Here is a 26,402-nt window from a genome sequence, read left to right as displayed (position 1 = left end):
AGAACACATCAAGAAAATTACTGATGTTTTTTACCGCCAAAAACAAATATCTAACTGGCGTTAAAAAAAACTCATTATATAAGTACAACAGCTAAACAAAAGCTTCACACTCCACACATTCACTAAAAACGCCACATCTTGTCTAAAACGTCATATAATTAAAAAAAATGGCACATGTTATTGCATGGAGGTTTGAGAGGTCAGAGGGACGTTTCATCATTAAGTTCTCTAACAGGAGAAGAGTGAAAGTAAAAAAAAATCAAAGCCATACTTAGTATGGATGAAGCCGTTCAGAGGGATATTCAAGCCCTTGGGGTCCCAGTGGCCTACGATTGTGAGAGGAATCGAAGGGTAATAAAAAGATTAGAGAGAAAATTTACAGGAAATGATGATGATGATGATGACGATGACGATGATGATGATGATGATGATGATGATATTGATGATGATGATGATGAAGATACTGATCTACCAAAAGTTACCAGTTGGATTCTGGATGAACAAGCAAGAACGGTGAGGGTGAGCTTTCAACACGGGAGGGATTATTCATTTACAATGGACGAACTGCTGAACACAGATAGACTACATCTTATCGAACAACTCTGTGATTTAGCACCTTCGAACAATGCTAGATCGAGCTTTGTGAATACATTCAAGTATAGGATGGAACAAAGAAGAGACGAGATTATGGCGTTATACGCCAATGAACAAGATGATGTTGATGAGTCTGAGAACAGTGATGAAAAAAGCGATGGTTACATCTCAGATGTAATACCATCCACAGAAGACTATTAGTTTTTATTTGATTTCGTTTTAGCTATACTCTTTTAAATTTCTAATGAATTTAAAAATGCCATGAACGCCAAGAAATTTACCTTGATAACCTATATAAACTGTTGAAATCTACAAAAAAAACGTCTAATGAATTTAGGAAACGTCTAATGAAGTTGGGGGCTCAAATATAACGCAAAAATATTTACTATGCTCCTGATCTAAAAAAAACAATAAAAACGCCATGTATTTGTTAAACGCCAAAAAATGGAGAGGGGTCGTGAGACGCGTTTAAAAAAAGAATATAAAAGGACAAAAAAGCCCATCCGCCCTTCACTATGTCGCGTGCCACGTGTTAGACCAGGATCTGTTCTCACACTTTAGGGCGTTTTCTCCTAATCCCATACATATATACATATATATATATACATATATATATATATATATATAGAGAGAGAGAGAGGGGGGGTATACATAATATGAATTTTTAAGCGTTTTGAACAAAAAAAAGCGCCAAGTGTTTAAAAAGGAAAAAAAATACAAAATGCAAATGTTATGTAGGGGTGTTCAAAAAACTCGTGGCTCGCAGCTAGCTCGAAACTCGCTCGAAAAAAGCTCGAAGAAAACTCGGCTCGAAATTGGCTTGGTTGTAAACGAGCCAGCTCGGCTCCGCTCGATTTGTAAACAAGCAGAGCTCGAGCTTGGCCTGGCTCGGCTCGTGAGCTCGTGAGCTGGCTCGACAAGGTTTACATCCTTCATTTTTTTGTCCCACGTCACTTAGAAAACAAAAACTAAGGGAGTATCTCCCCTATAAAAGAAGGTAAAGACAATGTATAAAATGAATTAACTATTTATACTTGCATGGTTAGCCACATGGTTAAATTAAATGGCAATTATAGCCCTTAGTCTATGAAAAAAATTCATTTTTAAGGGTTTTTTAAGTATTAAATTTTGCGATTCTTTGTTAGTTCGAGCTATATCGAGCCGAGCTGAGCTAGCTCGAAATCTAATCGAGTCGAGCTCGAGCCTCAAATCTCAGCTCGATTTGAAATTCGAGCTCGAGCCAAGCCAGCTCGATTCGAGTTCGAGCCGAGCTCGAGCTGGGTCTAGCTCGGCTCGACTCGGCTCGTTTACAGCCCTAATGTTACATATATAACATCATATGTTACATAAACAACTATGTTTACATACTTAACAACAAAATTTATTTATTTTAAAAAAAGTACTAATCGCTTTTTTTATTTTATTCCTGGCTTAGAACGCTTAAAACATGTATATTACATGTTAATTTTTCATAAAATAAATTTTCGTAGTTTCCATAGCTTAAGTGGGTTTCCTATTTATAGTTCCAATATATGGGCAATTATAGGAAGAAAACCCGTATTAGTTAAGAAAACTAAGAAACCTAAATGAATGAACCTCTTTTTGCCACGTGTTACACCTTTTTTGCAGACGTGTTACGTGTAACAACCAGAGGCTGCCACGTGTTATGTAACAACTTTTACTTTTTTCGAAAAAGCTAAAAGTCTGCAAATGCTGAGCCTCTGGTTGTTACACGTAACACATTCTGCAAAAATATGTAACACGTGGCAAAAGTATGTCCACCCATTTGGGTTTCTTAGTTTTCTTAACTAATATGGGTTTTCTTTCTATCCCTCCCCTTAGTGGCGAAGCTTGAGATTTCCGACCGGGGGCGGAAGTTACCGGACCTAAAAATTTCTATAAAACCGGGGGTCGAAAACTTATATACCCAAAAAATTTTATACGAAAACTACATACTCTCCACTACTGAGCGAAAAGTTCGGGTGGTCGGCCGCCCCCTCCCACCCATAAAAGCTTCGCCCATGCATCCCCTCCAATATTGAGTTAAAGAAACCTCATCTCCACCATCCATCTAAAGAATCTATGGCGGAGATTGGATTGTTGCAAAAGCTTCTTTCCACACACGTGTTAGAGTCCGTTAAAAGGTGTAACAACTTTTTGCAGTTTCTCTCTCATGTTTGACACAAAAAGTGTAACACCTAGATTTGTCACACTAAAATCTTTCTATAAAAACATGTAACATATATCTTTTGCATGCGCTACAAATTAAAAACTCGTAAATATTAAGTTCTATAATGTTACACTTTATAGAATTCAAAAAATCTGTTGAAAACCTAAAAAAAGTGTAACATGTGAAATTACATATAATGTAAACGGGTGAAAAATGTAACATATAATCTCTCCTCTCTCCTTACACAAAAAGTGCGACTTAGTAGGGATTTCTTTCTATACTTGCCATATGTATATATGTATATGGTAAGAATCTTAAGAGAACTATATGTTATTTTAGAAGAACTTGAGAGAACCACTATGAACCAAGTTAATTAAAAAAGTTAACTTTTTTTTATTGAAAGGTTGTTATTGTAAAGATAAAAAAAATGTAGATTGGCGATATACATGTTGTAGCATGAAAATGCAGACATATGTAGATATTCAAGCAGTTTATGATGAATGTGTATTTTACCCGTCGATCTACATATTTTTTTTAAATTTATTATTTATGTAAAGATTAGTAACATATAAATAAAAGTAAGAAAAAATATTTAAAAAATTGTTTGGTTGATGGTGGTTCTCTCGGTTCACAAGTCTCCATGCAAAAAATGCCCCTTAAAAAACATTAACCATTACAGATAGTCTTATCATTGAACTGGTTGAGGCTTTTAGGATCAAGCTTTAGTTATTAGTGGAATTTTGATTTTCAACTAATATTTTTTATTATTTAATTTATATTATAAAAGAGCATATAATTACCATGTAATTATCACATAAACATTAGAAATTATAAAGGATTATATGACTTGACACACCATCAAATAAACATGCTCATAATAGCATAAGGCTAAAACAGAAAATTAAATTTGAGTGACTTTAGAGAGAAAAATAAAAGAGACAATGACTTTAGTGATACAAGAAGAAAACTTGGTTAGTATTATGTGTAGCTTCAATTGTTTAAGTGTAAAATAAGGGATGGTGGAAAACTATGAACTTGATAGGAAAATTTAATTCAAAATCTTAGTTCTGAAACATTAAATAGGTGTTCTAGTAGAAGTCCATGTACGTTATTAGTTATAAAATTTTATGTGGATTTAAATACATATGTTAATAAGTGACAACTACTCGATTATCAAAAGTTTATCTCATTTCGATAAGGTGATAGCAAATGAAAATGAACCTGACAAATCTAAGACTAGAAAAAATTCATAACGAATATTCCGGTGTGAGATTAGCTTTAAATAATTTTACAGGTATAGGTCGATGAATGATACCAGGTCTGATTACAAAAACTTGCATACTTATTTCCTAGAACCATACTTGTAAACATTTTCTTTCTAATTCAATTTTCCTTTATCGTTATGTAATAGAATAATCTACTAGTTTCTAACCTTTTCTTTTTTTATACTTATAATTTTCTTTGGTAATAAAATTATATAATAATTTAAATAGTAAGAACTATATTCGGAAATCCAGGATCATTTTTTACAAACTAACGGGTATACCCGATACATGACGGTAATTATCCGACAAATACCTGATAAATAGTAGACCGGGAGTGCAACACGGTTTCACTACCAGGTGTAGGACTAGTATTACCAATCCACATTCTAAACTCGCCCCATTGTCATTACTACGTATTGTTTTATCTTCATCTATATACTATAATAAATATTGTTTTGAAGTTGTTAAATACTAACTTATTAATAGGGGTGCAAACAAGCCGAGCGACTCGCGAGCTACTCGAGATCGGCTCGAGAAAAAGCTCGAAACGAGTCGATCCTTATCGAGCCCGAGCTGAGCTGGAGCCTGAAATAAAGCTCGTTTGTTTATCGAGCCCGAGCTCGAGCCTCGAATGTGAAGCTCGTTAAGCTCGTCGAGCCTTAGTGTAAACAAGCTAAGTCGAGCCGAGCTTATTTAAACTTGTTTACAAGCTGACCTCGAACCTAAAACTAAGCTTATTTAGTAAACGAGCCCGAGCTCGAGCTTCACTTATCGAGCTCACGAGCCTAAAAAGTCTATTATTTAAATTATTTTTATTTAATACATCAATTAATAGATAATAAATGAGCCGAGCCCGAGCCCGATCCGAGCTCGAGCTTGAGAAAATAACAACGAGCCGAGCTCGAGCTATAAAACAAAGCTCAAATCAAGCCGAGCTCGAGCTCGAACTCTCATTAATCAAGCTCGAGCCTGGTCGAGCTCGGGCTCGGGTCGACCAACTTTGATAAGTTATCAAAGTTGGTGTTATGACTACCACAAAACACACACACAATTCTTAAAAACAACCCGAACAAAAGCAGATTAGTCGTCTTCTTTTATTTTTGAAAACCGGACACTTTGTTGCTTTGTTTCTTGATCATCAACTACTCTTTTATGTCTTTGTTTCTTTCATTCCTCACCAGTTGTTTGTGTTCAGCAACACCCATCTGTTAATCTTTAAAACAATGATTATAATGGTTTCAATTTGATCCAAAACATGAATACCCCATCTGTTCATCTTTGTTTCTTAACGTGGGTACCATTACATTCAAGTTTATCAAACTTTCTTACTCTTGTTTATTTAATATTTTTCTTTGTTGCTGTAGTTATAATTATAAACTTGTGTATAGGTTTGATCTAATTGTTTATGTTTTCATGGCGAATGCTTTTAGTTATCGATGCTTATACTTTAATATATGTTCATGGCATTCACTGTTTTTTTTATGTTAATTTCTGTTCAATTTGGGATTGTTGTATGTGTTCAAGTAGTTACCAAATTGTTATGATTCTTGGATTTAATATGGATCTGAGTGTGATTTTCTGTAGGAGCTAAACATCTAAATTAATTTGTTTATAGGAATATTGGATTTTAATAATCTCAACTATTCCACGTTGCCCGCCAACAGTCCCAACTTCAAAAATAACCACTGACATGACAGTCCCAACTATTGAGATATTGGCCACTAATAGACCCTGACTAACAAAACCCTAACGCCGTTAGCAAGGTTTAAAAAAAACGGAAACGAGTTTCGAGGCGTTTTCCCTTCGCCTTACGAGGCGTAAGCCTCGAGGCGAAACGAGGCGTAAGGCCGAGGCGATATTAATAAATAAATATACAAAATTATATATATTATAAAAATAATAATACTAACTAATTTCATCATCAGATTCATCAAAATCATAAAAAAACACACTTAAAAAAGACATGAAATGCTTGAAATTGACACAAAAAGTCAAAAACACCAAAAACAGCTATCAAAATCCCCTGAGGCGCACCTGAGGCGCAGCTTTCTTAGCGCCTTAGCCCCTCTAAGGCGCATATACATTAAAAACACCATGAGGCGCGCCTCAGACTCGTTTTTTGGCCGTTTCGCCTCGAGGCGCGCCTTGAGGCGCACGCCTCAAACGTTTTTTAAAACCATGGCCGTTAGTCTCCGGTCGCCGGAAAACCGTTTTTGGCCAGAAAAAAGTTTCTAAAGGTCCGATCTAAGGTCACAAAGAAGTTTGGGACGAAAATGTTGAGTTTTCCGGCCAAAAATAAGTTTTCCGGCGAAAAAGGAGTTTTCCGCTTCAATAATTGAGGCTTTTACTAGAAAAAGGTTTCTAAAGGTCCGTAATACGGTTACAAAGAGGTTTGGAACGAAAATATTGAGTTTTCCGGCCAAAAACGTTTTTCTGGCTACCGGAGGCTAACGGCGTTAGGGATCTGTCAGTCAGGGTCTATTGGAGGCCAATATGTTAGTAGTTGGGATTGCCAGTGGTTATTTTTTAAGTTGGGACTGTTGGCGGCCAATGGTGAATAGTTTGAATTATTAAAATCCAGTATTCCTTGTTTATATTATGTAAGAACTTAACTTGATTTGTTGAATTGACTGAAATTTGCCAACATAAATGTGACAGTTTCAGTTTCTGTTTTGGGGTAAAAAATATGGAATTGAAACATGAAGTTAACGACGTTGTCTGTTTATATGTTTGGCTGCAAATAGATGGATAAAGATGTTGATAAACGAGTCGAGTGGCTCCATTCTGAACAGTATTCTGCTGCCGGTAACATTTTTGGAGAGCCACAAAAGACCACACGGGTCGGGAATGAATACCAGGCACAAATCCCACCTTTGATGACAGAAAATGAGCGAGTCAAACTCATAAACGTACCCGTCTGTGAATTTGGTCTGTCAATTCCTGTCACTTGGGTTCACAGTCAACATAAGAAAGAGGAAGAAACCATGGATATTGAAGCAAATGCAAAGGGTGAGTCTTGTGAAACAGACAGTGATTTGGTTCCGGTTCCTTGTTTATCAAGTGAAGAACGTTGGAGCGCGATTGAACATGATAGTTTTATTCTTGGTTTGTATATATTCGGCAAGAATCTTCGCGTTGTGAACGAGTTCATGGGGGATAAAGGTATGCCAAATGTTATATCGTATTACTATGGGAAGTTTTATAGAAGCGGTGAACACCAAAAATGGTCGATGTATCGGAAAAAAAGAATTAAAAAGTCTCTTCCTGGAAAAAAGATTTTCAGAGGATGGAGGCTGCAAGAGCTTTTGTCTCGATTGCTTTCTAATGTGACCGACGAGTGTAAAGCTAGTTTGACACAGGTATGTTGTTTAACGAATACTTTACTGCATGGGCGAAGCTTTTAAGGGGCTGGAGGGGGCGGCCGACCCCCTGATCTTTTCGCTCAGTAGTGGAGAGTATGTAGTTTTTGTATAGAAATTTTTACGTATATATGTTTTCGATCCCTCGTTTTATAGAAAATTTTTGGGTATATACGTTTTCGACCCCTCGGTCGGAAATCTCAAGCTTTGCCACTGCTTTGCTGCACTTAAAAAGACCGGTTATTGATGTATGGTTTCTTGCAGGCCATTAGATCGTTTGAGGAGGGTAAACTTTCGTTTGAGAAGTATGTGTTCACTTTAAGGGATACGATGGGCCTCGATCTTCTTGTACAAGCCGTAGCCATTGGCAAAGGAAAACAAGACCTTACTATCAAGACCCGAACGCGATTAAGAAGCAAAAAAGTTCAATCTACATGCTCGTCTCTTAAAACAGAAGAAATTGTTGATATTTTGAGGGATCGAATTGGATTAAGCAAAACGCGGTTAAATGAGTTCTTCTGGGCCGCTGTGTGGCCTCGGCTTTTGGCTAGAGGATGGCACTATGAACAGGCTAGAAACTACGCGTTCGAAAACTCGAAGAATTTAGTGTTTCTTGCACCTGGTGTGACAAAGTTTTCAAGGAGGAGTCTGGTCAAAGGAAGTCAATATTTTGACTCGTTGACTGAAGTGCTGAATAAAGTTGCATCTGAACCGCACCTTCTTGAACACGAACCTGACAAGGACCGGTCGGTCGACCCATATGAAGCACACGGGTCAGATGATGAACAAGATTCGATGAAATGCACGGTTGTGGATACCAGTTTCGTTGGGCTTGTTAAAGTCAGAGAGCTCACAAGTTTGACTGATTTTAAACCTGCAGATATGCAAGCGTCGGCTAATGTATCCGGAGAAACCGCACATGACACAACAGAAGAATCTCAAAATGAAGACGTGAGTCTTAAGAAAGCCGAAAATACGAAAATGGATCTCTCTACAGATGGGCAACCAGCAAACAAACAGAAGTTGGTATACAAACGAAAAACGAAACATCAAACTGTCGTTAATATTAAAAACGACAACACTTGTGGTGAAGATGAAGACGTGGAAGATGCTGCATGTTTTGATAAGAAGCATACGAGGATAGTGATCGACTTGAACAACCCTCGAGTGGGTCCATGTTCAGATGATGATAACAAATCATCTTCTGCTAAACCTTCAGTTGTGTCTGTAACAACCTCCAAGTCCAACCAGACTGACCCGTTGACTCTTGCTAATGGTCAACGACAAAGTAGAAGAAACCGTGCATTGACCACAAAAGCATTGGAAGCTCTTGAGAACGGATTCATGAACCCGATAATGAACAGGAGAGAGCCAGTGGATGGGACCCGCAGGCGTGTTCGTGCTAAAATGGGTCATGTATCAAGTTGTGGTCAAATAGTACTTACATAGTTAAAGATTGTGCTTGATTTTTATATAAACATGTTTGAGTTTACATATCTGCTCTATATATAATTATTTAGGGGATGCGTCCGGGTAGTGGGCGTTTGAAACTCCGGCCGGATTTTCGGACATTTGACCATGTGTAGTGGGAGGGGAAGATAATGGCCCCACCTTTGGGCGTTTTGCGCCATCTGGCGGTCCAGTCAGCATGTGGGCATTATGTTAAAAGGGGTGTAGTGGGGCTTGAAATGGGTGTTGTGTAGATATTCTAATAGAATTAAATAAAAAATAAAAAAAACAATCAAAGAAATGCTATTTGTCATCCATTTTGAATCAGACGTTTAAAATAGGACGCCCCACTCATTTTTTCAAAAAAAAAAAAACCGCCCCCGGGGAGGTCCCAGGTGGGGTCTCCCTTACACACATGACACATACATATATTATTTGAAAAAAGTGAAAAAATATATGTTTGAAAGTGGACATAGCATTGAAGTTGAAACTGATGTGTTTGAAATATGGTGGAACTTTGATGTGACGTTTGAAAGCGGATGCATTGGAGATACTTTAAAATTATGTGGTTTTAGTATTCTTCACATGTTCAACTCATTTATCTTTACAACATGTTTTAGTACAAAATTCAAAATCCTGACAGATTTGTTCAACAAGAGACGTTTGGTACTTTGGTTACAAAATAAAGAGTTAATTATTGTTTTCGTCCCTTTGGTTTGTCAAAAATCATTATTTCAGTCTATTAGTTTAAAAATTGTGATTTAAGTCCCTGTGATTTCACTTTGTAACCATTTCAGTCAATGTGGTTTCACTTTCGTAACCATTTCAATCCATTATTCTATTAAGTACAAGGACTGAAATGGTTACGAGGTGGACTGAAATGGTTACGAAAGTGAAACCACATGGACTGAAATCGCAATTTTTAAAGTAATGAACTGAAATAGTGATTTTTGATAAATCACAGGGACGAAAATAGTAATTAACTCCAAAATAAATATAGTAGGAAAGCACTATTTCATGGAAATGGTTTTGGTACTTCAAAGCGCATATAAGTGGATCGCATATAACCCCCACGTATACACAAATACATAAATGTGTAAATGTTAGTACGAAGATGTATATGTATGTGTGTATTTAGGTATTTCCGGTGAGGTTCTAGAGTGAAAACTAGTGTATTTGCGATCTGAGTGAACAAATCCTATCCATTGATTTACACATGTGTACGGCTAGGATTTCATCATCAAATCGTAAAATAAACTAGTGTACTTCATCATCAAATCATGACCATTGATTTACACACATTTATAGTCAGGATTAGTTCACTCAGTTTGCAAATACATGAGTGTTAACTCTCGAACCTAACAATTCTATAGATAAACATTAGAACATCAACTAATCCTGCGAGCCTAATCCACAAATTGATTTTCTTGAGAGCCTGGTTGTAAATGGGTTGGAGGCCCAACCTAAACAATTAATAGGCCCAAAACAAGTGTTTCATCAATATCAATGGTACAACCGTTAAAAAAGTGAGCTAGGCCTAAAAAAAGACACGTAGCGTATCTAAATGCATTGTTACTCAATTTTACAACCAAACGTGATCACACGTGTACATTCATCTTACGTCACCGCTTACCTCATCATATCGACAAATAATAAGGCTAGAAGGTATGGGGACCGTCCCCGCCCCGCATAATGACAAAAATTGTTGCATCTTCTTCTCACACACACATATACATACAAGATATACATATATATTTTAGGCTCGTCCCTTATTTCTTTAGCTTCATCCTCTTTGCCCCATCCTCACACCTGATCTATTTGACGCTGACGTAGAGGGTCATTCACTCACCCTCCAAGAATGAGCCTCACCAGTGTGAACTTTGACGCCTCGAAAACCGAAATTCACCCACCACTGTAGGGGTGCAAACGAGCCGAGCGGCTCGCGAGCTACTCGAGATCGGCTCGAGAAAAAACTCGAAACGAGTCGAGCCTTATCGAGCCCGAGCCGAGCTTGAGCCTCAAAACAAAGCTCGTTTGTTTATCGAGCCCGAGCTCAAGCCTCACATGTGAAGCTCGCTAGGCTCGTCGAGCCTTATCGAGCCTAAGTGTAGACGAGCCGAGTCGAGCCGAGCTTATTTACGAGCCGACCTCGAACCTAAAAATAAGCTTATTTAGTAAACGAGCCCGAGCCCGAGCTTTACTTATCGAACTCGCAAGCCTAAAAAGTCTATTATTTATATTATTTTTATTTAATATACTAATTAAAAGATAATAAATGAGCCGAGCCCGAGCCAAACTCGAGCTTGATAAAATACAAACGAGCCAAGCTCGAGCTTTGAAAACAAAGCTCGAATCGAGCCGAGCTCGAGCCCGAGCTTTCATAAGTTAATCGAGCTCGAGCTGGCCGAGCTCGGGCTCGGCTCGTTTCCACCCTACCCACGAGTCCACCACACACTTATCTTTGTAATTTCTACAACCTGTCGGTTCTCGAACCTTCGTCCGTATCTGGATCATTCAATCTTGGCCGTTCATTCGTCAAACCCAGCTACAGAATATAATATAATAATACGTGTATATATAACATCGGCTTTACTTCTTTTCATCAATCAAAGTTAATAAAAAACAATAATGGCTATTAAACTTTACGGTACCGCTGCTTCAACCAATGTTCTTCGTGTTATGGCTTGTCTCGCCGAGAAGGAGCTCGATTATGAGTTCGTTAACGTTAACATGAGTAATAAGGAACACAAGAGTCCTGAATTTCTGTCCCGTAACGTATGTAACATAATTAGCTCTAGTTATTTGATGTTGATTTAAAATATGTATGTTTGTTTGATGATTGATGTGTTTGCATTTCTTTCTGCAGCCGTTCGGTCAGGTTCCAGCGTTTGAGGATGGTGATCTCAAGCTGTTCGGTACGAATTATAATTATGGGATTGATTAAGTTTCTAGTTTTATTTGATGAATTGATTATCGATTTACCATAGGGGCGGGTGTTTATGTGTTGATTTTGAGCTCAAATCAAACGAAAAACCAAAATTTTGGATTTTGGGTTTTTGATAGTCTTCGGTTTTGATCTTTTCGGTTGTCGGTTTTGGGTTTCAAGTATTCAGTTTTCTTGAGACAAACAGGTTTTACCATTAATTTCATTATCGTGTCTACGGGCGGATGGGTTACCGGGTTTTCCGGAATTACTGGTGTACTCGGGTGTAACCCGAAATACTCCGTTTATCCAATGGGTCCGGTCTCTCAGACCATCAATTTAAAATAAAGCTGATATTTTACACGTGTGTAATTATTAGGTTGGTGTTCTCTGTATCCATTGTATTTTTTTGGGTTTTGTGAATAGCTTAAAAGCCTATTTTCCCAACTTTTTTTTTGTCAACATCTTGTTTTGGTCAACTTGCCTATTTTCGGAAGGGAAAATTACGAAAATGTTGGTTGACTAAGAGGGTTTTCAATTTTGTCACTCTCTTGCGTCTTTGGAAAGACCACTAAGCATGAGATGAGTCGGCGTATCATGTTGAAGAGCTCATGTATCACGCTCCTTCCGAAGAGTCCACCGAAGCTTCAGAAGAGTCACTGACGCTTCGGAAGAGTCCACCGACGATTTGGAAGAGTCCACCGACGCTTCGGAAGAGTCACCGACTCTTCCCATAAACATGTGGGACACGTGTCGGCTTCTTGGGACATGGACGCATCAACGTAACATGCGGACTCTTCCGAAGCTCAGTGGTCCTTCCAAGGAGGCAAGAGAGTGACAAAATTGAAAACCCTCTTGGTCAACCAACAATTTCGTAATTTTCCCTTTTCCTAACTTGTTTGGTCAATATAAAATAAAGCCAATAGTTTCCACATGTAATTTTCTATGGACTAGGGATGAGCATTTGATATCGTGTACCAATACTGAATTTCTCGTACAAAATTGGTACCCACTTTTTGGCCAAAAGGCGTTTTCGGTAGTGGTACTGCGAACATTTTCGGTAACATTACCGGTACCCATGATTGGCGAATTTCGATCCCATTACCGAGCTTATCACTAGTGTGGACCCATTGTACTTTTTTGGGGTTTAGTACTTCGTAATCATTGGAAACCCCTAGGAATGTTTTAATCATTTGCAAATTGATGAACCCAGTTAATATCTAGGTTTTAACTTCGATGAATTGACCATTTTGCTTCAGAATCAAGGGCAATTACACAATACCTAGCTCATACATACCCCGACAACGGAACCAATCTAATAATCCACGACCCGAAAAAGATGGCAATAGTTGGCGTGTGGATCGAAGTTGAGGCACAAAAATTCGACCGGTTTGGATCAAAACTAGCATGGGAGCTAGCATACAAACCCATGTTCGGTTTGACAACCGACGAGACAGTGGTGGAAGAGCACGAGAAGAACCTGGAGCAAGTGCTCGACGTGTACGAATCACGGTTGTCCGAAAGCAAGTATTTGGGGGGTGATTGCTTCACATTGGCGGATCTTCACCACCTGCCTGTTTTGAAGTACCTGTTTGGTACAAAGGCAAAGAGGCTGTTCGACGCGCGGCCGCATGTCAGCGCGTGGGCTGCGGATATCCAATCTAGGCCTGCATGGGTGAAAGCAATCACGGCTTGATTGATTTTGTGGTGTGTGTTTGTGGCTTCATGTATTAAGAGTGATTGTATGATGTGTGTGTAATGTTTGTTGCCCACATAAATAAGTTAATATGAAAACAATAATAAAAGTTTTTTTTAATTGAACTAGCATTGCAGAGGAAACTGATGTGTTTGAAATATGGTGGAAATTTGATGTGACACGTTTAAAAGTGGATGCATTGGAGATACTTTAAAATTATGTGGTTTTAGTATTCTACACATATTCAACCCATTTATCTTTACAACATGTTTTAGTAAAAAATACAAAATCCTGGTTGATTTGTTCAACAAGAGACGGTTGGTACTTTGGTTACAAAATAAATATAGTACGAAAGCACTATTTCATGGAAATGCTTTTGGTACTTCGAAGCACATATAAGTGGATCACAGATAACCCCCACGTATACACAAATACATAAATGTGTAAATGTTAGTACGAAGATGTATATGTGTGTGTGTATTTAGGTATTTATGGGTGCAATAAACGGTCAAAGACCAACTTAATAACCAAAAAACAAAGGCTAGCAATTAACATCAATTTTATAGATAAACATTAGAACATCAACTAGATAGAAAAAGAAAAAAAAAGTCACTAACGATTAACATGACAAATTGCTAAGATTCACCAGTTAACTATTGTGAGCCTAATCCACAAATTGATTTTCTTGAGAGCTTTGGTTGTAAATGGGTTGGAGGCCCAACCTAAACAATTAATAGAAAGTATACTAAACTCTAAAGGCCCAAAAAGTTACATAAAAGTGTACAATAAATCAGTCGTGGGAAAAAAAGTTGTGGGGAGATTTCCCTATTTAAAAAAAAGAGTTAACTGTCATTTTCGTCCCTGTGAATTGGTCATTTTGGCCATTTCAGTCCATTTTTAAAAAATGCGTCATTTTCGTCCCTCACGTTCTGGAAAGGTGCCATTTCAGTCCAAAAATCATAACCCAGTTAAGTCAGTTAGTAAATAAGGACTGATTGTGTAAATTTGTAACATAAAGGACCATTTAAGTAAATATTAAACACCACCACCACTAGCCTGCCACCACCACCACTCCGCTGCCACCACCGCCACCACCGCCACCACAGCCCTGCCACCACCACCATTCCGCTGCCACCACCACCACCACCACCATAGCCCTGCCACCACCACCACTCCGCTGCCACCACCACCACCGCCACCGCCACCACAGCCCTGCCACCACCACCACAGCCCTGCCACCACAGCCCTGCCACCACCGCCACCACAGCCCTGCCACCACCACCATTTCGCTGCCACCACCACTCTCACAGATCGTAAACAACTCCCCACGCTTTGTAATTGTTCGATAAGCATGCCCGACACCACGTGAAATCCGAGTTTTTATAAAAAAAAAATCAAAGTGGAATTAATCCACAGAAGTTTGTCGATTAAGTGTCAAATTGTTGTGTTATTTAGAGTCCCTGAACCCATACGAAACTCTCACACCCTTCAAAATCCTTTACCCCTTCGAAAATACCCTCTGTTCATCGTCTGCAAGTCTCGCCGGAATACCCGTCGCCGGAGACTGTCGCCATGCCGTTGCACGCGATACCGGATCGGTTTTAATCACCCAATCGGTATGTTTATACTTGTACAATGTTTTTGCAAGTTTAATTTGAATATTATCCGGTATTGATCGAGAATTAGGCCGTTTGACTTCTGTTGACTGTTTTGGGGAAGACGATGAACAGTAGCATGGTCACCACCGCCGCCGCCGGAACCACCACCATCAACGTCATCATCGTCATCATCTGGGGAAGGCAGCCCCACCGTCACCGGTTCTCTCTCCCGCCTCGTTATCTCTCTCTCGCCGACTTTCTCCCTCTCTCGTCTGATATGATGATGAACCGGCTGTGGTGGAGGTGGTGGCAGGGCTGTGGTGGTGGTGGCAGGGCTGTGGTGGCGGTGGTGGTGGTGGAGGCAGCGGAGTGGTGGTGGTGGCAGGGCTGTGGTGTCGGTGGTGGTGGCAGCAGAGTGGTGGTGGTGGCAGGGCTAGTGGTGGTGGTGTTTAATATTTACTTAAATGGTCCTTTATGTTACAAATTTACACAATCAGTCCTTATTTACTAACTGACTTAACTGGGTTATGATTTTTGGACTGAAATGGCACCTTTCCAGAACGTGGGGGACGAAATTGGCGCATTTTTGAAAAATGGACTGAAATGGCCAAAGTGACCAAACCACAGGGACGAAAATGGCAGTTAACTCTAAAAAAAACATGGATTCGTGTGTTCAATTCTCACAAGTGAGGTTTTCTTAGATTTATTGGGTTTCTTCTGAATTTGTGTATAATCATTATAGCCCAGTGAAAATGGATATGGAAAATGGATATGATCTGGTGATTTTGCTAGTGACACAATAATACTCGACTGTTCCATCAATGATACAATTGTTAGAAAAAGCGGGCTAGGCCCACATTAATTAACTAAAAAAGACACGTCAAAAAACTGAAAGTTTCATGACAGCGTATCTAAATGCTAGGGGTGTTCAAAAAACTCGCAGCTCGCAGTTTGCTCGAAACTCGCTCGGAAAAAGTTCGAAAAAAGCTTGGCTTGAAATGGGCTCGAGGGGCTCGGTTCGGTTGTAAACGAGCTGAACTCAAGCTTGGCCTGGCTCGGCTTGTTAGCTTGTGAGTCGGCTCGATAAGGTTTACATTCTTTATTTTTTTTTGTCCCACATTGCTTAGAAGACAAAAGCTAAGGAAGTATTCCTTCTATAAAATAAGGTAAATATATTGTACAAAATAAGCTAATCATTTATACTTGCATATCTAACCATTTGGTTAAATTAAATTGCAATCATAACCCTTAGTTTATGAAAAGATTCATTTTATGGCTTTTTAAGTAGTAAATTTTCCGGTTTTTTGTTATTTCGAGTTAAATCGAGCCAAACCGAGTAAATTCGAATTTTAATTGAGTCGAGCTCGAGCAGAAACACCTCGAGTTGGCTTGTTTACAGCCCTACTAAATGCAATGTCAACTATTTAACATATGGTTACTTGGGGGCTGTTTGGCAACTTCTGAATGGTTAAGTGCTGAACCAGTAAGAGGTCTGAATCATTAAGTGTTGAACCAGTAAGAGCTCTGAAGTCTGAACCATTAATAGCCAGTATAATGTTTAATCATTTATAGGCAAATGTCTAACCAATTTAGATTAGAGGTTTTAACCTTTCAGACTCAGTATAATACTTAACCATTCAAAACAAATGTCTGAACCATTCAGACATTTACTCACAAAACAAACCGTTAAACCATTAAATGCTAAACCAGTAAAAGTTCTAAAGTATTAAGAGTAAACAAATAGCCTCTTACTCAATTTACAACAAAACGTGATCAGACGTGTACATTAATCTTACGTCACCGCTTACCTCATCATATTTACAAATAACCTTTGACTCCTCGAAAACCGAAATTCACCCACCAGTCCACCACACACTTACTTTTATAAAACTTGTCGGTTCTCGAACCTTCGTCCGCATCTGGATCCTTCAATCTTGGCCGTTCAATCGTCCAACCCAGCTACAGAATATATTAATACGCGTGTATATAATACTTCAACAGCATCTTCACTTCTTTCATCATTCAAAGTCAATAAAAAAACAACAATGGCTATCAAGCTTTACGGTACCGCTGCTTCAACCGCTACTCTTCGTGCTAAGGCTTGTCTCGCCGAGAAGGGGCTCGATTATGAGTTTGTTAACGTTAACATGAGTAATAAGGAACACAAGACTCCTGAATTTCTGTCCCGTAACGTATGTAACATCATTAGCTCAAGTTATTTGATGTTGATTTGAAATATGTATGTTTGTTTGATGATTTTGATGATGTATCTGTTCTTCTGCAGCCGTTCGGTCAGGTTCCAGCGTTTGAGGATGGGGATCTCAAGCTGTTCGGTACGAATTATAATTGTTTGTGGATTAAAGTATGGGATTGATTTAAGTTTCTGGGTTTATGTGATGAATTCAGTATCGATTTAACATAGGGGCGGGCGTTTATGTGTTGATTTTGAGCTTAAATCAAACGAAAACCAAAATTTTGGGTTTTGGGTTTTTGATAGTCTTCGGTTTTGGGTTTCAAGTATTCAGTTTTCTTTTTTTTTGAGTAAACTGCCAATGGCGGTGAGTTTGGTCACTTTTGTCACCTTAATACAAAACTTAAACCATTTTAATCTGGGTTCATGTGGTTTCAATTTTGTTGTCATTTTCATTCAAAATCAAAATCTAGTTAGGTTTTTTCAGATAACATCCGTTTTTTTTTTCTCACTTTTAATGAAGAGCAAAATGATCAGATTTTTTTAATTTGTTATAATAAAACGTTAAACGACCATTTTACCCTTAAGTAAAAGGAGAAAAAAAGACAAAAATCGATGTTAACTAAAAAATCTAAGCAGATTTTGATTTTGGATGAAAATGACAACAAAATTGAAATAACAGTGACCTAGATTCAAAAGTTTGAGTTTTAGACTAAAGTGACAACACTAAAAGTGACCAAAACCCATGGACCATTTTGGCAATTTACTTTTTTTTTTCTATGCTAGTTAAGATAGGGCCGGGTCTCTCAGTCCATCAATTTAAAATAAAGCCGATACTTTACACGTGTAACTATTAGGTTGGTGTTCTGTGGACTAGGGATGAACATTTGGTACCAGGTACCAGTACTGAATTTTCTATACGAAATCAGTACCCACTTTTTGGCGAAAATGCGTTTTCGGTACCGGTACCGAACAACATTTTCGGTAACGGTACCGGTACCGGTACCCATGTTTGGTGAATTTTGAATTTCGATCCCATTACGGAGCTTATCACTAGTGTGGACCCATTGTACTTTTTTGGGTTTTAGTACTTCCTAATCATGGGAAACCCCTAGGAATGTTAATCATTTTTCATTAATTTGCAAATTAATGAACCCAGTTAATATCTAGGTTTTAACTTTGATGAATTGACCATTTTGCTTCAGAATCAAGGGCAATTACACAATACCTAGCTCATGCATACCCAGACAACGGAACCAATCTAATAATCCACGACCCGAAAAAGATGGCAATAGTTGGCGTGTGGATCGAAGTCGAGTCTCAAAAATTCGACCAGTTTGGATCAAAACTAGCATGGGAGCTAGCATACAAACCCATGTTTGGTTTGACAACCGACGACGCTGCTGTGGAAGAGAACGAGAAGAAGCTGGAGCAAGTGCTCGACGTGTACGAATCACGGTTGTCCGAAAGCAAGTATTTGGGTGGTGATTGCTTCACGTTGGCGGATCTTCACCACCTTCCTGTTTTGAAGTTTTTGTTTGGAACCAAGGCGAAGAGGTTGTTCGACGCGAGGCCACATGTCAGCGCGTGGGCTGCCGATATCCAGTCTAGGCCTGCATGGGTGAAAGCAATCACGGCTTGAGTGATTTTGTGGTGTGTGTGTTTGTTTGTGGCTTCATGTATTAAGAGTGATATTGTATGTGTGTGTAATGTTTGTTGCCCACATATATATAATAAGTTAATATGAAAACAATTCATAAAAGTTTTTTTTTTTTGAATTTTTTTTTGAATTTTTTTTAAATAATTATCTTACATAATATTATATGAATTTACATCGAGATAGTTGGTAAACGAGCAACAAGCTGCGCCACTGAACTAGCATTGCAGAGGAAACTAATGTGTTTAAAATATGGTGGAAATTTGTTGTGACATGTATGAAAGTGGATGCATTGAAGATACTTTAAAAATATGTGGTTTTAGTATTCTTCACATGTTCAACACATTTATCTTTACATGTTTCAGTACAAAAAATTTTGGCTGATTTGTTCACAAGAGGCGTTTGGTACTTTGGTTACAAAATTAGTACGAAAGCGCTATTTCATGGAAATGCTTTTGGTACTTCGAAGCACATATATGTGGGTCGCATATAACCCCCACATATACACAAATGCATAAGGGGGGTCGGTAGTCACCGATCAGAGGAGAGAGGAGAGGAGAGAGAAAGAAGAGAGAGGAAAGATATAATCAATCAAATTTGTTTTTTTAATTGAGGGGTGTTTGAATCACTCCTAGTGTTTGAGTAGAAAATAAGGAGTGGCGTGATATAATTGGGTAGAGAATAACTCAAACACTCTAAAGTGTTTGAATTATACCCTCCACCCTAAATGTGTAAATGTCAATATGAATGTATACGCATGTGTGTATTTAGGTATTTATGTGAGCAATAAACGTCAAAGAACAACTTAATAACAAAAAAAAACTAACGATTAGTAATTGTTGCTAGAAAGATCCACAGGCCTTTTTGTTCTTTACCCAACCAACTTGTGACACCCATGTGTGGCCGTGTGGATAGGCAGGGAGGATCACCGGTCAGGGTCCGATATTTCAAAAGGCACATTATTTAAAAAAAATCCGATATGTATACGTAAAAAAATAATTTAAAATGTTATACTCATACAAACACCAACATATGTCCACTTACAGAACATTTTTTATGGTTTAGATTAATTCAGTGGCGAAGCTTGAAAATTTCCACCGAGGGGTTGGAAGTCACCGAACCTAAAAATTATGTATAAGTAATATTTTTATAAAACCGGGGGGTCGATAACGTATATACCTAAAAAATTCTATACGAAACGTACATACATAACCCTACTGAGCGAAAAATTCGGGGGGTCGGGCCGCCCCCCCCCCCCCCCCGGCCCCTTGAAAGCTACGCACCCCTTGGATTAATTATTAACCCATTGGCATTAGGTTTAGACCTTTAGTGAGTCTAATACTCAATTTCGTTAAGGCCTAAGAACACGTTTTTTTTCGAGCTCGAACAAGGTACGCGAATTCTTAAGGCCGCTGCTGGTGACATCCGTAAAAAAAATCTAGATCAACCGTTAAGGCCATACATAAGCGATCCACCACGAGAAAGTATTAGCTAGAGATAATGCAATAAAATAAGGGAAAATTACCAGCATAGCCGTTTGACCAAGCCATTTTCCAAAATAGCCATTTGATCGGGCATAATGCACCCTCCCATCAAAGTGAACTCCCATATTTATGCACCTTCAATCCAGCCAACAGCTAGCCGACACGTGTCCCTGAAGCCTGAAGCGGCTTTATGCCGCGTCGCCTGGCAGCCGAGCCGCTTCCCCCCCAAGCCAAGCCGCTTCACCGCCTGCCCACAAGTACAAGCCATGCCGCCTAATTTAGAAGCCAAGCCGCGTTAAGTACAAGCCGAGCCGCTACAGTTGCATTTTTTAAAAAATATCAAAATATATAAAAAACATCAAAAAAATATCAAAAAACATCAAAAAATATCAAAAAAAAAATCCAAAAATATCAAAATACTCTTTCTCTCCATATATTTAATAACTCGGTTGAATATTGTGAAGAATAGAATTCATTTTTATCTCTTTTCTCTTTGTTTTTTATTAATTATTAATTTAATAATTTAATATTTTATTAAATTAAATAAACTAATATTTTAATAAATTAGTTTTTGGTTAACAAGGTTAGTAGAAAACTAACCTAGTTAGTAGATCCTTTAATACATTCAAAATAACCTAGTTAGTCCAAATAGGTTAGTTTTTATAAAAGAAACCACTAACTGAGTTAGAAAACTCAGTTACTTCAGTTAAGAGTCAAAAAAAAGAAACAAAAAGGGGGTCCTTCTGTTCGGACCGGCCCTCTGCGTGACTCGAACCCGCGCCGCTATGTTACAATCAAAGTGTCTTAGCCAGTTTTTCCTCCAGGCAGGAGCTGATAGGATACCCAAGTTAATTCCTTTTATATGTTAATTGAAAGTTTTAGAATAGCCAGTTTTTCCGCCGCTATGTTAGATCCTTTGAAATATCGTTTATATAAATAAATATATCAAGTCATTCATGGAAAAAACTAAGAAATATCGTTTATATAATTTTTTTAAATAACTAATCATGATTTATATCGGAAATTTGTATATATTTTTATCGATAAGAGTTGAATTAGAAATAATAAACATTATACTTAAATCAATATTATACAAAACGGGCTTATAAATTCTAAAAATATTACAATATTAAATCCTAAAAATATTACAATATTACACAACCTACTTATTAAATCCTAACAATATTACACAATCTACTTATTAAATCCTAAAAATATTACACAATCTACTTATTAAATCCTAAAAATATAAAACTACATAGCATTAAAAAAAAAACTACGAAGTAAGATAAATATTAAAGTGGTCAACCAACTTAAAATCCGTATTCTCTTCGTGCCTAAACTCGACCCTCGCGATATATACCCGATCATCGTGGCTCAACCCAGCCGCCGGGACACGGTTGTAGTAACGTTTAAACCGATCCAACTTCGGTTTAAGATCACGCCATTTGTGTTGACACGCGTTTAAGTTGTGTCACGCGTTGCCGACGTGCTGTTGATAGTGTTGAAACGCTTGCCCCCAGTATGCGGTTTGTCCGCGTTGTAAATTTCGTTTAGCGTCAACGATAGCTGTTACTAATGCTAGTTCTTCTTCTTCTGTCCAATTAACCATCTTGTGTTTTTTTTAAGTAACAAACTTGTGAATGGTTTGGGAGACTAATCAATTGTGGCTATTTATAGCCAACATTGGCCACCCCACACCGCTACCCCACACCCCCCCCCCCACACCGCTACCCCACACCCACCCGCCCCCCACACCGCTACCCCACACCCACCCCCACCCCACCCCCCAACCGCGGTAATAGCTATCCCCCACCAAAGAATTGTGGCTATTTAAGGTTTTTTTATGTTTTTAAATATTAAAACTTAATAGGTTAGTTAAATTAAAGGGGTATTGATAGTTAATAAATAAAGTAAAATAGAAACTACGAGTGACGAAAAACTCGGTGCAAACTCGGAATTCAACTATTTATTTAATTTTAATTAGAATATTTAACTCTAATGAACAACATAATACAAGACGAAAAAAACCCAGCTAAATAGTAACAACATCTTCACGCGTGTATACTTCACCGCCATTGTTAACGCTTCGTCTTGAAGATGCCTAATTTCACTTGCTTGATTTGCAACTGTCACATGTTGTTGTTCATGCATGAAATGTCGAAATACATCAATAGCTCTTTGGCACGAGGGCCCCTCTGCCCAATCCACAAACCCACAGCCTCCTCGTCGACTGATGCAGCAATAGAATTTTCTTCCCGGGTTTGTAGCGGTCCAGGAAGTTTTTATAATTGTTTGCGATCCACAATTCCTGCATAGCACCATTTTGCTAAGTGTAGTTGATTTTTTTTGGGGGGGGGGTATATATAGGTGGTGGTAGGTGTAATAAGGGACTATTATTAATTTTTTTTGGTATTATATTATATTATAGCAAAAATAGTAGAATAACATATTTTAAACTTTTTTTTAATTCAAATACATAACAAATCTAATAAAACGGTGTCGTTACATCACTATTACGTTCAACACTCTGAATTATTTTTTCAACACTCGACTCTCCTTCTAATTTTGAATCATAGAAAAGCATAGCAAGGTGCCGCCTCATATTGCTAGCCGTTACGTTGGGGTCTTCACCGTCATTAATCCGCTTCCCGTTAATTAGCTTTTCCAGGAAAATGCAAACCCATACCCCACAATCTCCTAAGGCCCTGTTTGTTGAGGCACGTTGTGTGCAAAAGTAACATGAAAGGGGTAAGTCAGCGGTATGGGCATTGTGGTGTAGTAACCGTGCCTACGTAGCCAATTGTCAAAGACAAAATTAATATGAGTGAGCACTTGGTCTCTTCCCCGGTCCAGAAATGGCGATTCTGCAAGGCTACAAAATATAAACATAAAACATATTAGATAATGACAAAGTAAAAAAGAAATGTTACAATTAATAAATTTTTAACTAAAAACACAAACGAAAAAGAATAGTACCTGTCGTAAACAGTCAGAGTACGGTTAACCAGGTTGAAAACCCCCAGAAACCAGTGTGTTTGCGGTATAAGCAAAGGTACATACACCTATATTTTATTTTTTAAAATTAATAAACTTTTACGAAACTATGTAAATAAAATTAAAATTAAATTAGAAAGAACCTCATCAACTGTAGTAATTGCTGGAAAAGGTTCCACGACCCCGGTGTAATAACCCTTGTATGTTTGTTCAGGGAGAGTCGTTCCATAAAAATACATTTGGAAATATGGTGGTAAAATACTCCAACGGGCATTACGATCTCTCGATTCATACAAGTGGATCATCCAACCAAAGATATGCTGTTTAGCAAAAAATCAAATAATATTTTACTTTTGTTAGTAAACAGATAATATATCTAAAATTCCTTACATCATCGCTCAACCACCCCTCGTTATCGTCACCTAGCAGTGCTGACCAGAATGACGGACCTACGAATCCACCCGTCGTTAATCGGAGCTGGACATCGCCACTACTAGGATACCAACTCCTAATTTCAGCGATCTTTTGATCATCTGTTTTTCGCTTCCTTGTTTGCCCTTTTTTCAAATGTTTAAAAACAACAAATGGTGATAGCACACAGGATGAGGGCTTGACAAGCCGTTCAGATCGCCTCAAATTGACCAACTCCGGATCAGCATTCTACGAGAAAAAAAATATATAAGACTATACAGTTGAAAAATTATATTTTAAAAAATTTCATTAGTTTATAACTTACAATATCTTCTTGCATTCTGTTGAAGCTCGGCACACGATAACTATTATCGTACACTTCAAACTGGTCGGCTACACCCTGAAATTATAAATTTTAAAAAATGTCATCAGTTTATAAATTATTAATTATTATGAAAAATTTATAAAAATAATAAATTAAAAAAATTCAAGTATTACCTTATCACTAAAGTTAACTTCTGGCATGGAAAATGGAGTACTAGCAGGAACCGGCCGAACACCATGTAAACCCGCAGAACTTAACATGGCAGTTAACTTGTGGTTGTTTTCATCCATGATCAAACTTAACTTGTGGTTGTTTTCATCCATCAACAACTTAAATTTTTCAATAAGTTCGTCATTAGAACCAACCCCATAAGAAAATTGACCGGGACCAAAATTTTGTTGTGGAATTTCTGTTCGGTCTGGTGCCGGGGAAAACGGTTGTTTCGGCTCATTTAAACCGAAAATATTATTATACACCTCATTTAAATCTTCAGGCCGTACTTGAGCTGTCATATGTGACCGTACATCAGACGACGTGTCAATACCATACAGTTGACGTTGGGTATCCAAATAATCTGAACTGGCAACAAACCACTCAGTTCGCATCTCAGCATCGGTGGGTAGTATGCACATAAGAGGTTGGAATTCAGGTTTCTATATTTTGCGATACAAAAAATTATAAGAACAGTTACCTAAAGTAAATAAATATGTTTTATAATTGTAAATTTAGTGAAAATACCTTAATAGCATTACGGAGATATTTCTCCACACCTTGCTTCTGGTACTTAGTTCCGGCTCCCCAACCTAAAAATCTTGGAATCGTCTGTACTTGAAATAATTCGGGTTCTGCTCGAAATTCTGGAAAAATCTCCATGATCCACATCTGCACATAAATGGGTATAATCTGTAATAATTAATTAATCAACATATAACTGTAATAATTAATAAGATGAAAGTGCTACCTTGAAGGGCCAGACGAAGCCTGTTAAAGAAAAACCAGCTGTATCTTTTTTTTGTCGAATGTACATATTATAAACATTCGTAACCGTGTTTTCCCAAAAATAGTTCCCCCATGGATACTGTCTAAATACCACCAGATCGTCTACAAGGTGTATCAATCTATCATCAAAAACATTAGTTCGTTGAAGTCCCAAAAAACCTAACCCTAACAACATCAAAAGACAAATCCTCGTTTGATCATCTGGATCTAATATCCCTAGAACAGCGAATTTTTCTTCAACCATTGCCATGTTAACACGCTTTTTGACATTGAACACTCTCTGTTTGAAGGAATCTTCGTGATCCTTTGGTGTCCACTCTGTGGGCCCAAACTCTAACCCGGTAATTAGACAGAAATTTTTAGGGGTAAACATTAGGGTTCTTCCGGCAAGCTTATAAGGAATACCAAGATGCGGTGTAGGTGTATTTTCTTGAAGACTTGCAACTCCGACTAAAAGCTTGCTATCACATACTCTACTTTTTATATCTAAATAATTACCAAAACAAGTTTCTCTGATATATGATTCGGTTTGTTCGGACATGGCATCCTTCAATCGATCTATAACCGACCATTTCTGTCTAACTTTGATTTGGACTTTCTAGTAATTTTAGATAAAAAAAAAATGTCATAATATTATAAAATAAACTAAAAATGTCATAAAAGGGAAAACATATATACTTACCTTTACAGGTGGAGGCGATTGGTATACTAGATCTTGCATCATCTGATCTTGTTGCATGTTACCTGGTCGGGTCGGGCCCTGGTAAAACTGGTCCATGGTCCCCTACTGTAGAATGGTGGTCCCAACTGTTCTTGGACTGTGGTCCCCTCGTAAATCTTTGGTTCTTCAAAACGGGTGCACGTGTGTCGGGTTCAAAAAAAACAAGAGAAATTTATGACTTGGAAAGTGGGAAGTCTTTGTTTTTTTTCGTATTAAGAAGATTGTTCGGACACGTGTCAACACTGGGTGAACCGAGTAAGTGAAACGGCATATTTGTAGAGGTGAAGCGGCATTTTTAATGGCGAAGCGGCTTGGGGGTAGCGGTGTACCGGCATAAATACAACGGTAGCGGCATGGCGACAGGTTACGCGGCATAAATACAGCGAAGCGGCTTGGGGTAGCGGTGTACCGGCATATTTGTAGGTGAACCGGCATATTGGCAGGTGTACCGGCTTTGGCATAGCGGTAGCGGCATAATGGGCATAGCGGTAGCGGCATATTGGCAGGAGTACCGGCTTGGGCAGGTGTAGCGGCATAATGGGCAGCGGTCATGTCACATCATC

The 26,402-nt window shown here is 38.2% G+C and overlaps 3 protein-coding genes across 3 annotated transcripts; all 3 read left to right on the top strand.

The window, feature by feature from the left end:
• The first annotated feature begins 6,755 nt into the window (after window positions 1–6,755).
• On the top strand, window positions 6,756–8,880 carry LOC110942802. The gene is made up of 2 exons (XM_022184570.2): window positions 6,756–7,388; window positions 7,653–8,880. The coding sequence occupies exons 1-2, from the start codon at window positions 6,774–6,776 to the stop codon at window positions 8,835–8,837; spliced, it is 1,800 nt and encodes a 599-aa protein (XP_022040262.1). The 5' UTR covers window positions 6,756–6,773; the 3' UTR covers window positions 8,838–8,880.
• Window positions 8,881–11,434: 2,554 nt separating this feature from the next.
• LOC110942815 (glutathione S-transferase) lies at window positions 11,435–13,581 on the top strand. The gene is made up of 3 exons (XM_022184581.2): window positions 11,435–11,612; window positions 11,704–11,752; window positions 13,020–13,581. Exons 1-3 carry the CDS (start codon window positions 11,466–11,468, stop codon window positions 13,454–13,456), a joined length of 633 nt encoding a protein of 210 aa, XP_022040273.1. The 5' UTR covers window positions 11,435–11,465; the 3' UTR covers window positions 13,457–13,581.
• Window positions 13,582–17,056: 3,475 nt separating this feature from the next.
• On the top strand, window positions 17,057–19,023 carry LOC110942808 (glutathione S-transferase-like). The gene is made up of 3 exons (XM_022184574.2): window positions 17,057–17,246; window positions 17,339–17,387; window positions 18,451–19,023. The coding sequence occupies exons 1-3, from the start codon at window positions 17,100–17,102 to the stop codon at window positions 18,885–18,887; spliced, it is 633 nt and encodes a 210-aa protein (XP_022040266.1). The 5' UTR covers window positions 17,057–17,099; the 3' UTR covers window positions 18,888–19,023.
• Window positions 19,024–26,402: the final 7,379 nt, after the last annotated feature.

The sequence above is a fragment of the Helianthus annuus genome, chromosome 1 (assembly GCF_002127325.2).
Source record: "Helianthus annuus cultivar XRQ/B chromosome 1, HanXRQr2.0-SUNRISE, whole genome shotgun sequence".
Taxonomy (NCBI): domain Eukaryota; kingdom Viridiplantae; phylum Streptophyta; class Magnoliopsida; order Asterales; family Asteraceae; genus Helianthus; species Helianthus annuus.
This window is presented reverse-complemented; position numbering and strand designations above follow the sequence as displayed.